At 35.1% G+C, this 13,687-nt stretch overlaps 2 protein-coding genes across 2 annotated transcripts; both read right to left on the reverse strand.

Annotated features, from left to right (window-relative positions):
* Positions 1-1,909: 1,909 nt before the first annotated feature.
* On the reverse strand, positions 1,910-2,878 carry LOC101955277 (olfactory receptor 52N5). The gene has a single exon (XM_005342340.2). It carries the CDS (start codon positions 2,876-2,878, stop codon positions 1,910-1,912), a length of 969 nt encoding a protein of 322 aa, XP_005342397.1.
* An 8,474-nt stretch (positions 2,879-11,352) lies between these two features.
* Or52n1 (olfactory receptor family 52 subfamily N member 1) lies at positions 11,353-12,324 on the reverse strand. Its single transcript, XM_005342758.2, has one exon. It carries the CDS (start codon positions 12,322-12,324, stop codon positions 11,353-11,355), a length of 972 nt encoding a protein of 323 aa, XP_005342815.2.
* Between the last annotated feature and the right edge of the window lie 1,363 nt (positions 12,325-13,687).

Raw genomic sequence — 13,687 nt, forward strand, 5'->3', positions numbered from 1 at the left:
AATATTATGTTTACTGATTGGTATTCTTTTAAATTGATATAACTGCTATTTTTACTTGTATATGATCAGGGATATTCTCTAATCACCAGTAAGTGTGTATTTGTTCATAATGCCTGTAGTTATATGCTGAGTTATAAAAACTTTACAAAATAGCTACAAATTCCTCAATTATAAAGATATTATAAATGCCAGTTGTAAAGACAGCTTGCCCATAGATAGGGATTAGGCCACCTAGCCTTGCCTGAATAAAGAAACAAAACTCTGTTTCCCTTTAAATAGAGTTTAATCATAAATTACATCCTGTATTAAATCCCGTCTGTTTGTGACTTTCTAATTCTCTTAGGATTACAGGGTAATTTTATGTGATGTTTTAACACTTGGGGAAAACTCTGTTGTATTGCTTCTCTAACATGTATTCTAATTGTATGTGTCCTCTTTCTCTAGAGTGAAGAAACTTTCATTCATTCTTGATTCATCTCCTGCTAAGATGTTCCAGTAAACACCTTTGACCCCTTATCTTTCTTGTTTGAAATGAGGACTTGTCTCTTTCCTTCCTCCTGTAAAGACTATTATCATAGCAGGTAATTTAGCAGATTTTTATTGATATTTTACTCTCAACTATTCTGTGAGCTTATATCTGACAGGAGGAATATCTATAATATTCTAATTGTTAGAACCTAACACAGGGCCTAAGAAATGTAGACTCATTCACTTGGCCATTTAATAAATATTTGTTTTATTCATATTATATTATTTTCAACGTATATACGTATTTCATATAGCTTGAAATACAAATATGTTATTAATATAATAATATATATATATTAATATGATAATATTAATATAGATATTCACTGTCTTTTAAAACAATATATTCTAGAAGTCAGTAAACAAATATGGAAAGCAAACTTACTATAAGAGTTTTATGATAATGTTGCAACCAGGAAGAGGAATGATGAGTTCCTTTTGATGTGTTATTTGAGCTAATAACAATATTCACATATGGAAAATGAAAAAAAAAGTGTTGAACAAAGGGAGCATGAATGAATAAATGAATCCTTCAATCATTTCACCAATAAGATGACATTCAATTGGAAATTCTACACCATATACCAAATAGCTACTCCACTATGACTCTTGGAGTATCTAAGCTTTCAGGTAAATAAGACTTGCATGTCCATTGTATGGACTGTGGTGATATTGGATATCTTTAGAATTGGATACTCAGAGAAAAATATGTTCGCTAACATTATTTTACACACTGAATTTTGGCTAAACTATTTCCTGAAAAGCCATTTAATTTCCCTTTTAAAGTTTTCTTAGTTGTATATGAACAGATATCTATATTTTATGTATGTGTTATTATGTAGTGTTGATTGAACCCAGCACCTCACATGTGCTAAACTATTGCTCTGCCACTGAGCTACAGCCTCAGATCCTTATTTCATATCTATTAGGAAGAGTTGCCAAAACAAATAAGATATTTAGGGACTACTAATGGTTAATATCTTAAATGGATGAATTAGAGGTAAGTTTTTACAATCTCATACCAATGACTTGATTAACATTGGTGATAGAAACCAACATTTTACTCTCAATTTCTGTGAGAGAAACTATATTTCTGTGATATGTGTATATATCAATTTCTGTGAGAGAAACTATATTTCTGTGATATGTGTATATATATATACACATATCACAACTGAATCAATTAAAAATGTATTAATCCAAAAAACTGCTGATGAAAGGTAAAGACAGGAAAGACATTGAGAAATGAATCCAGAATTAGCTATGAATTTCCTCAATAGAATTTCAAGAAACCCATTCTTGGAGAATTAATGGAGAATGTCAGACAGACACCTGAGTTTTCTCTTTGTTACACTTTTATTCATTATTATTCTATTTAATTTCAGTTTTCTTGAATCAACTTGCAATTTTTTTGTCCCTGGAAGAACTTTATGACACTGTCTCGGATCTGTTTTGTCTTTACCCCATAAACAATGGGGTTCAGTGTCGGAGGAAGAAGGAGATAAAGATTAGCCACAATGATATGGAGAGAAGGAGGAATGGTGTGGCCCCCAAAACGGTGGGTAAAGAACGTGAAGAATGCTGGCACATAGGTGATGATGATGGCAGATATATGTGCAGTGCATGTGCTGAAGGCTTTTTGCCGAGCATCCGATGATGAGAGGCTGACCACTGCCTGGAGGATCATAGTGTAAGACACAGATATGCAACAAATGTCAAACACTCCAATCAGAAGTGCAACCATCAGACCATAGATGACATTGACCTTGATGCTGGCACAGGATAGCTTTACCACAGACATGTGGTCACAGTATGTGTGGGAAATGATATTGTCCTGGCAGAAAGGCAAACGCTTGACCAAGAATGGAAATGGAATCATCAACAGCATACCTCTCAGGAAGGTGGCAAGCCCAGCTTTTGCAATGATAGGGTTAGTGAGTATGGTGGCATAACGCAATGGGTAGCAAATGGCCACATAGCGGTCCAGAGCCATGAGCATGAGCACTCCAGATTCCACACCTGTGAACCCGTGGACAAAGAACATCTGGACTAAGCAAGCTTTGAAGTTAATTTTCTTGAGATCAAACCAGAAGATGCAGAGTGCATTGGGTACAGTGGTGGTGCAGGTGAGGAGGTCAATGAGGGAAAGCATGGCCAGAAAGCAATACATGGGGCGGTGTAAGGCCTCCTCATGATAAATGAGGTACACAAGACCAAGGTTACCCACAAGGGACATAATGTACATTGTGAATAGTGGAAGAGAGATCCATACATGGAATCTTTCCAGACCAGGAATACCATTAAGAATAAAAGATTGAGGGGCCACATATGAATTATTGGAATTGAACATAACTAATTCAGGAGAGGAACTTGATTTTTGCAGAAGTCTCTGTCCTGAGGAAAAGGAATTAAGAAATAGAAATTTGATTTATATCTTTTAAAATGCAAACTCAAAGCTGTAAGAAAGTTATATTAATAAATATTGCCAAACATTTTGAATAATGATAACTTTGAAATTACTTAATTTATTGAATAGTATTAAAATCCTGGTATTATTCAACAAGATTTATAAACAGTCTGATAGTAATGTCAAACCATACATAGAGAATTGCAATTGCTTTTACAAAATAGAAGTAGAAACTGGGTAACAAATATAGGATAATGTTGACTGTCACACATTTAGATTCAGGAGCAGAAATAGTATTTATATGTGATTCCAACACTTGACAGAACATGTGTCCTATGATAGCAAGGGTACACAGGTAAAGAATAATAGTGAAATTTTTTATTAAAATAATTTTATGTGGAAAATTTTCATGGAAAGATTATGGTTATTTCAATCAAATACACTTTATTTGCATTTTAGTTCTTTCTAAACCCAGGTGTATCTTGATGACATTTACTTCATTCTTACAACTTCTGTTGTTCATCTATAATTTAAGAGTAATGGTGCTTACCTTAGAGAGTTCTGAAGAGTAAGCAGAAGTTTCGTTTATCTCAGGTTAGCATTCTCATGGATTGATCATAGGAATCCTTTGAAATGCAATTGTAGTTGTTATATGAATATGAAGTACAAGGATAATGCTATGGATATCAATCTAATTTATTTTCCCAAAAAAGGAAAGATAAAAAATCTTTTTGTGCTGGGTGTGGTGGCATATGCCTGTAATCCTAGAGAACCTGGAGTCCAAGGCAGAAACCTCAGCAACTTAGCAAGACCCAAAGCAACTCAGTTGGACTCTGTTTCAAAGTAAATAATAAAAAGGGCTGGGTATGTGGCTCAGTGGTTAAGCACTCTTGAGTTGAAACCCCAGTATCAAAAAAAAAAAAAAGAAAGAAAAGAAATCTCCTTTTGTCAAATACTTTGGGATCTCCCCATGAGATAATCTATTTCTTTTCAATCTCTTTTCTAAATGCAATTTTTAAGAAACATATACTCTGGACTCTTCCTGTTTTCTGCCTATGGTGAAGATAATTTTCAAATATCTAAATTTATGAGTAAGCCAAGTCATAATTGTTGTGACTTTCTGATTGCATGCTGGATATTACCACTTTAAATTTCCATGAAAACGTTAAATTTACCATGTCAAAAATTAAACTCATCAATGCAAAATGTACCCATGTCAAAAACCGACTTTATCCCTGAGGCTTTTTGGATAATTGTGTCATTATTCACCACATTATCAAAACTGAACTCTATAAACTTTATGATCTCTGATATTCATAACCTCATCTTAGTGTTATTTCCTTATAATCCAGTGTCCCAATTGGTACTCTATTCAGGTTACCTCAACATATAGGACACTATGATTGGCACTACATAAATACAAAGGATTTTAAGAAAATATTATGAATTACTAGCAAATTATATTCAACAGCACATTAAAATGGTCACTCACCATGATCAAGTGGTATTCATCCTAGGAATAAAAAGGTATATTCAATGTCTTAAGCTAGTCAATAAATGCAATATATCATATTAACACAATTAAGGGTGAAATTCTATAATAATTTCAATAGATGTAGAAAAAGCATTTGATAAAATTTGACATTCCCTCTTCTACTTAACATAGTACTGGAGGTCATAGACAGAGCAAATAGGCATAATGAAAAAGTAAAAGGAATCAAATTGGAAAGGAGAAGTGAAATCGGTCCTGTCTGGAGATGACATAATTCTATATATTAGAAAACACTAAACACACCACCAAAACCTACAATCAACGGATGCAGTAAAGTTGCAGAACATAAAACCAACGTACATTAATCATCAGCATATTTGCATATGTATATATGGGCAGTGAACTATCTGAAAAAGAAATGTAGAAAATAATCTTATTTACAAGCAACCAAGCAGGGTGTGTGTGTTTGTGTGTGTGTGTGTGTGTATAAACTTGACCAAGGAGGTGAAAGATCTGTGCAAGAAAAAATATGAAACGTTGATAAAAGAAATCAGAGAGTCTGTGTCTACAAATTAATGAAAACATAATTTTTTGGCGTATTAAAAGAATTAATATTGTTAAGCAGTCTACAAATTCAGCGCAATCCCTACAAAAATAGGAATAGCATCCTTCATAGAAATAGAAAAGAGTCCCCCAAATCATAGAAAACCATAAAAGATTCTAAATAGCCAAAGAAATCCTGAGCAAAAGGAATAAAGCTTGAGGCATCACACTGCATGACTTCTAAATATACTAAATATAGCAACACAAACAGCAGGTACCGACAGAGAAAGACACCTAAACCTATGGAATGGTGGGAGGCCCACAGAGGGCAGAAATAAATCTACATATTTAAAGCTAAATAATATTTGGAAAAGTATTGGTACCTTTGTAAAAAGGGGCCAATAACATATTGTGGGGAAATACATGTCTTTTTAATAAAGAGTGTTGGAAAAACTGTATATCAACATGCAGAAGGAAATTAGACCATTTTCTCCCACCACAGGGAAAAGATCAACCAAAAATGAATAGAGATTAAATGCTGTAGAATTAGCATGATCAGTCTTTTCTTGAAGGCAAGATCCATTACCTCATCCAGGTGGAAAGCAGGCAGTGGATGCCATCCTGCTGCATCTGCTGTTTTCACATCTTGCACTGAGCAGCCATTTGACAGAAAATGGATATAGCACCTATGGTCTCCTCTGGCTGCTAAAAAAGAGAGCAGGCTCCTTTGGATTATCACCTGATTCTAGTTTCCAGAAAACTCCTTTTCACTTTCATGCTAGTTTCTCTAGTGATGGTCCAGATCTGCGTTCTGTATCTGAGGTGTAGTCACTAGGACACAGAATGAAATCTTATCAGCATTTCAAAATTTACTTCCCCAGTCCCCTGGGTAGGAAAGTGAGAAATAAACTGGATTCAGAAAAAAAAGATCTCTAGATTCTTCAATACTCTTTTTTGTTCACTGAGGTCATTGTTCTGATACATTTATACTGAAATGTCCAATCCAAGCTTTTAGTGACACAACGTGATATCACTGAACCTGGATGTCTGTAGTGTATGAACTCTAAATTAAATTCAATGAATTCTACTTGTTAATTTTTTTAAAAAATCCATTGAACATCCATTGTATGTTGCAGGGAATATATACTTGGGCACTTGGCAGAGGACTTTCTTCATCTCTACTCAGGAGTTTTTATGTTCACTGAATGCATAAATACGAAATTTGCATTACAACTCAAATAATTATCCTTATGCCAATGGATAAAACAGCAACTGTTCTATTTGATTATCTATATTTATATATTTAACATATTTATGTGATTACTATTGAGGTTAATCTGTGAATTTAATTACATTCTTATAATGAGTCTATCAATTCAATATTGCTAATGCTCTTTATCTGACAAAGGAAGTATATTGAATAGCCTGCTTAGAGATTCAGAATTTTGTGCCTCTATACTGAATAGTGGTGTAGCAAGAACTTCCAAGTCTCTTCCAAACCAAACCAAAACAGGTTTATTGTTTGAAATTCCCCTTACTTCTTCTTTGCCACCCCTACATTCTCTCCATTTTTTTTTTCATTTTGATGATAACCTGTAGACCTATACTGAAACAATTTAGCTTTGTCCTTTCCCTGTGTTGACCTGTAAGTTGTTTTAGTGTATTGTCCAAATTTGTTACCTACTTTGAATGAGGACAGTACTGGATTAAAAAGAATTCTCAATAAATTGGGGTTGTATTGACTGAGTGCAAGTTTTGTGACTGAATTCAGGAAAGGGAAAGGTGGGGAAGAGTGGGCTACAGATTTAGTGGGGAAAAAATTGTACCTATTTATCTTTTCCTGGTTTCAAGGATCTTAGGATTGTTTCTAATCCTTCACATGACAGCATATATTTTTAAAAATAAATAACTTCCATTGTGTATGTGTGTGTGTATATATATATATATATATCTCCAATATCTTTCACATACATCTATTGAAAGCCACCTAGGTTGGTTCCCCAGTTTAGTTATTGTGATTGTGCTGGTATAAACAATAAAAGTCTGCTTAATATTAATATGTGTGTGTGTGTGTGTGTGTGTGTGTGTGTGTGTGTGTGTGTAGAAGTGTTCTCTAACTCCATTGGAGATTTTAAGGGCATCTGACCCGAACCTTTGCCCACCAACAACATACATCCTATACAAGTACTGTTCTGAGTGTGGAATAAACATATCTTAACTTTTTTTCAGCAAAATAAATCAGCAACAACATCCTTTGTAGAGCAGTAGCTTTGTGCCTCTGATGACACAGACAGAATGAAACAATGCTAGGCTTTGCTATATTATGAACCTATGAACTCCTGGAAGGCAGAAATCATCCCTTACCCACAATATGGCTGCAGATAAGAAGCATGAGAGGTGTTCAGGTCAGGGATAGTACATGGTGTCCACAATATGGCTTCATCTTATACCCTGGAGCGTAAGTGTTTAGGCCAGTGGAGATCCCACAGGAAACCAACACAATCTCTTCTGTCATCAGAAGTCCTGAGACTTAATGTAAAACAGGCTTAAGAGCCCCATAGAGCACAGAGTCCCTAAGGGAAAGCATGAAACAAAGTTTCACATGTTACTGGGGGACTAATTCCTTAGACATAGGTGGACCCCAGAGGAAAACAGCCCAGAAGGTCACTCCCTGACACAGGTATCCCACAATGAGGACTACAAGTTGAAAATTCTTGTCTAACACAATTAAAAATAAATTAAAAGATTGACATTTATGTGAGATTTCATGAATTTTTATTTGCTATTGAAAATTCCAAAATAGTAAATGCTTATTAATTAAGAAAAAAGAAAATAGTAACAATGAAGACATTTTAAAGTAACATATTTCTCTCAGAAATACCTACTCATAGATTTTTGGGTATTTGTATCCACAAATGCACTATTTTTTTCTGAAAATCATGATCATAATTCACAGGTTATTTACCACTCTTTGCTTCTCATTTAAAAATATATCATAAACATTCATCAATAACTTTACAATGTGTCTCAAAGTTAACACAATAGTGTATTTTATGGCTATCCATCTGCCTTTAAATATTTCTCTAATTAAAAACGTTGAATTCATTTTCAATATGTTTATGGTGATCATCCACATATCATGGTTGATGCTATTAAGAAATTTGTGGAAATGAATAGGTATTAATTCAAATATATACACTTTTAAATCACTTACATATCAAATTTCCTCTAGAAAATTTGCACTCAAACTCTGTACCCTTTGAAGCAATGTCAAGTTGTTCTGTCACTTCCTTTTGTGAGGTTCTACACTAGTAGCTGGTTTTCTCTAAGCATAAATATTAGGTAATGGGAAGTCTGGTGAGCAGGCGATCCACTGATGTAGGTGGGAACCTCGTGTCCACAGTTGGAATTGAGAGTTCATTAGATCTTTTTAAAAAACTAAACAGAACAAAACTTACAAAAGAGAGGTAGGTGCTAAGCTAGAGTTCTCATTAGTAGAGTAAGTTCTGGTATTCAAATGCACAATAGGATGGTTATAGATAATCAGGGTCTGTACTTCTTTAAAAACTAGAAGAAAGAATTTTGAATGTTTTCACCAGAAAGAAATGATGTTTGTGGAGATGGGTTCACCATGATTCCAACATTATATGATGTGTATATTGAAACATTATCTATAAACCTGTAACTGTATAATTTTATGTGCCAACTTTTAAAAAGTTAAAAATAAGGAAACCTTACATTTATGACTAAATGGAGCGACCTTGAAGAAATTGTGCTATATGAAATAAACTTAACTTATAGAAACAGAAAATAGAACAGTCAGGTGTACAAGAGAAATATAGGGAGATGCTGGTCCACAAATGCAAGTGTGCAGCTATCGGACAAGCTGAGGAAGACTAATATATAGCACAATGACTGTGTTTAGCAATAATACATTTTATGTTGAAATTTGCTGAGAGTACATCATATATTCTCACAAAGATGTGTCCAAGTTTATCTTATATAAACACTTTTTTAGGTATTTTATCATTTATTGGTATTTCTTAAACCACCAATTCTGAATTCAGTTATAGGAAATACTTTATGGTGTGTTATGGTCATTATGAAAAACAGTGCATTAGTTCTCAAAAAATTAAAAACAGATTTGTCATATGATTGAGCAATCCCATTACCATGTATATATTCAAATGAAATGAGATTTGCCTGTTGAAGAAGCATCTGCACACTACATTTCACAAAAGCCAAGGTGTGGGATCAACCTAATTGTTCATCAACAAATGAATGCATAAAGAAAACACAGTATATACACACACATGCAATACTATTTAGCCAAAAAAGGAGAAGGCACCCTATCATTTTGGGCAATATGAATGAATCTGGAGTATATTATGTGAAGTGAAATAAATCAGGCAGAGAGACACAGGTACCACATGAGGTAGATTTATGCAGGTACCACATGAGGTAGATTTATACAGAACATTATCTTACCAAAGTTGAGAACAAAATAGTGGTTACCAGACACTGGGTTGTGGGAAGGAGATGAGGTAGGTCAGTGAATGCAAGGTCACAGGTAGGAGGAATAATACCTGATCTTCTTTTGTACAGGAGTGGGGGCTATAGTTAACATAATGTATCATATATTTCCAAATAACTGAAGGAAAGAAATAAATTTTTTTCAACTAAAAATACAAAAGTAATTTAGAGTGGCTTGGATAAATTTGTTCCTTTGATTTAACAACTTTCTATTTTAATTACAGTTCTAAAAGTCAGACATTTGCCTTCTAGTGTTTCTTTTCCATATACCTTGTCCTTGTTAAATCTGTGTAATATATTTTCAGATACTACTGAAAACTATAGATGCAGGTTCTTCATGAGTAATAAGGATGATGCTATTAGAACAAAAGAGAAGGAACTATAATCTTGATTTGGCTACAAAGTGATCAACATTCACACTCAATACTCATATTAATATGCATGTAGCTATAGTACACAAAATACTATTTATTAAGTTTAATCATTACAATCAAATTACAAACAAATCCAGAATTGAATAAAATGGTAATAATTTAAAGAAGAAACTAAAGATAAAATTGATTCACATAGAGGTTTAAATTAGTGGGAAAAGGAGGACAGGACCCATGCATATTTTTCATGTGTGTGGTATTATACAATATATATGTATATTTATATAAAATATATAATATTTTGAGAGAAAGAGTGACTGATATAGTAATTGAGTTAGTTCTCATTGTGTCTGGGCATAGTGGTTCATACTTTTAATTCTACTGGCTTGGGAGGCTGAGGCTGGAGGATCACAAGTTCAACACTAGCCTCAGCAATTTACTGAGGCCCTAAGCAACTTGGTGGGACCCTGTCTCAAATTTAAAAAAAAGGGGGGGGGGCTGGGTAGGTGGCTCAGTGGTTAAGCACCCTTGGTGTCAAGCACTGGTACAAAAAAGAATTCTCATTGTGTATGACAGAATAGTTTGTAATATAATTAAAGTTCAAACATAACTTAGAGTAAAGAAATAATCACCAGAAAGAACAACAAAAATATATATGTGAATACCACAACAGTTTTAAAAGGTTATTTCTATAAAAGAAATAAATGAAGGTTTTGATCATTTTTTTTACTATGGTATTGTCCATGTTATTTGATCATAATTTGTATAAACATGCACACATAACATACCAAATTTAACATATTCATGAATAAATAAAGTGTATATTCATTCTAAGTCATATACAGAAGCACAGGAGACAAGAAAAAAATATTTTACAGTTTATAGGGTCCAAGTATGATTCTCAAAAGATGTTATTTCAAATAAATGTTTTTCTGAAATATAGCATGCATGCAAAAAAGAGCACACATCGTAGGTAACAGTTTCATGAAATGCCACCAAGTTGATAAACCCTGTACCTACCATCCAGAACAAGATATCAGAAAATAATGACCCAGGAAATAAGAATTAACTCCAAGTGATTTGGGCAGGAAAATGCTGAGAAAGGTAAATCAGATACAGATACTAATGAACATAAGTTGTTTATTGTGAGGGATTTAAAATCTTCAAGACATTCAAATCCACCCCTAGTGATCCAACCACTCTGTCTCAGTGTATGAACATTGCCATTCAGGGGAGAGATTCCTGTCTAGTAAAACTAAATGCTGTGAAAATGGAAATCTTCTACATTAAAGAGGCTTTGAATTTCACACAGAGGAACTTTACCTACATGAACAGAGACTTAGCCATTCAAAAGACGAAGAAGACTTTGAGTTGCAGATAGGTGTTCCCTGTGGACACATACTAGGTTTCCTTTGGAGAGTTTCCTGTTGGGTTGGTGATCTCAACCTGGGTAAGGGAACTCTTACATTCAAAAGTGTCTATTTGACGTTGTTCTGAGACAAAGTATCCTTTCGCTTAAACCAGAACCTAATGACACTGTCTCGAATCTGCTTGGTTTTCACACCATACACAATTGGGTTCATGGTGGGAGGCATGAGTAGATAGAGATTAGCCATAATGATGTGTATGTGGGGAGGAATGGTGTGTCCCCCAAAGCGGTGTGTGAAGAAGGTGAAGAAGGCTGGGACATAAGTGATGACGATGGCACAGATGTGGGCAGTGCAGGTGCTGAAGGCTTTCTGCCGAGCATCTGCTGAGGACAGACTCACAACCGCCCGAAGGATCATGGTGTAGGAGACTGTGATGCACAAGATGTCAAAGCCCCCAATCAGAAGGGCAACCATCAAACCATAGATGGCATTGACCTGGACATTCCCACAGGAGATCTTTGCGACAGACATGTGGTCACAGTAGGTATGGGGGATGATATTGCCCCTGCAGTATGGCAGGCGCTTGGTGAGGAAAGAGAAAGGAATAACAAGCATCACGCCCCTAAGAAAAGTGAGCAGCCCAGCTTTAGCAATCACCACATTGGTGAGGATGGTAGCATAGCGCAGGGGATAGCAGATGGCCACGTAGCGGTCCAGTGCCATGAGCATGAGGACCCCAGACTCCATTCCTGTGAAGGTGTGCACAAAGAACATCTGGGCCAGGCAGGCCTTAAAATCAATCTCCTTGAGGTTGAACCACAGTATGCAGAGAGTGTTGGGAAGGGTGCTGGTGCACATGAGCACATCTGTGAAGGAAAGAAGGGCTAAGAAGATGTACATAGGTCTGTGCAAGGCCTCTTCAGAGTAGATGAGGTACATAAGGCCAAAGTTCCCTGTAAGGGCAATGCTGTACATGGCACACAGGGGGAAGGAGATCCACAAATGCACCTCTTCCAGACCAGGGATGCCATTTAAAATGAATGAAGCTGGAGTCAAGCTGGTGACATTTAGGAGTGACATAATGACTTTGGGGAAGTTTAGAGTAGAGCATTCACAGAATTCCCTGTGTAAACAGAAGAAAAAATTTCAGCATGTCACTGACTAGCAGGGCTTTGTCCCGTAAAATGGCTAATTCATCTTTCTTGGGGATAGATGACCTTATTGCTCTCATAGGTTTTACATGTGGTATATACTCTCTTAGAGTCCATGCCTTAAGCATTAGATGTTGACAACATCAACTGGCTTGTGCAGTTTCTTTTGTTATCATGTCGTCCATTCTCCAGGTTGAATTTGGCTACTAACTGAACAAATGGATGGTCAAGGATTGATTACATATTTTCTGGGGTCCAGGTGTTCACCATAGTCAGAGATGCCTGTACTAACCTGAAATATTTATAGTCATCGGTTGTTCTGTCATGCTAACCTTTCAAAGTTAATGTTTTACCTAATAGACTTGCTGAAGTTGATTCCAATTTACTTGTACTACAAAATTCCTCTCCTCTGTCTTCAAAAAACTTCACTACAGAAATATATATTTTACCATCTACTAATATCTACCTTTAATCAAAATGATGGACTGATCTTGAAAATAAAACATAGAAACAAATGCCCTTCCTAACATCATCACTCCATGACCTATTTGATTAGTGACAAAGTAAATAGGTAATGAAGAATCATTGTAATAGTAAAAAGCAGCCAATGTTTTTCCAATATTAGCATCTAGTCTTCTGGACTCTAGATCTAGTTCAATGAGAAAAAGATGCTTCAGCTTAAACTAAATCAGTCAATATTCCTTTATTATACAGTGCTTTAATTTCTACCCACATCACATCTTCCAAGACTCATAGAACAAATATTTCTCAAGCTATGCAATCTCCATAGCAATGCTTTTCCGGTGTAAAGTAGATTTTCAATACATTTTTTTTAATTCCACAGAAAAAGAGGCTTTAGGAGAATAAGTGTTTACATAAAGTGAGTATTAAGGGGAGAACATTTGATTTGATAGTATGCTGTGAGTAAACATGATCAAAGTTGTGAACATAGGAGGAACACATAAGATGCACAATTATGTAGTTGGCTATATTGCTCAAGGTGTGCCTATTAAAAACAACAATAATAACAACAAAATAAACAAGTATTGTGGTTCTAGGGCTACTCCTACAGAAGAGGTTATGGAAGCAAAGATAGACCTTTTGATTAATTGATTAATTTCAATGTTGAAATTTATAAAACCTCCTGGATATCTTGGAGATTCACCTGGTATTCCAATAGGCATCCCCAGGAGAACTTTAAAAAGTGTGAAATTAAAATTCCTGCAATTCCTGATATTTCTGAATTTCCTGCAATTGACATAAATTGCAGGAAAATGGATGGAACTTGAGAC

This window comes from Ictidomys tridecemlineatus, chromosome 4 (genome assembly GCF_052094955.1).
Source record: "Ictidomys tridecemlineatus isolate mIctTri1 chromosome 4, mIctTri1.hap1, whole genome shotgun sequence".
Classification (NCBI taxonomy): domain Eukaryota; kingdom Metazoa; phylum Chordata; class Mammalia; order Rodentia; family Sciuridae; genus Ictidomys; species Ictidomys tridecemlineatus.

Bases quoted from the DNA above. Each gene is read 5' to 3' on its own strand.
- Or52n1 (XM_005342758.2), bottom strand. From the start codon at position 12,324: ATGTCACTCCTAAATGTCACCAGCTTGACTCCAGCTTCATTCATTTTA.
- LOC101955277 (XM_005342340.2), bottom strand. From the start codon at position 2,878: ATGTTCAATTCCAATAATTCATATGTGGCCCCTCAATCTTTTATTCTT.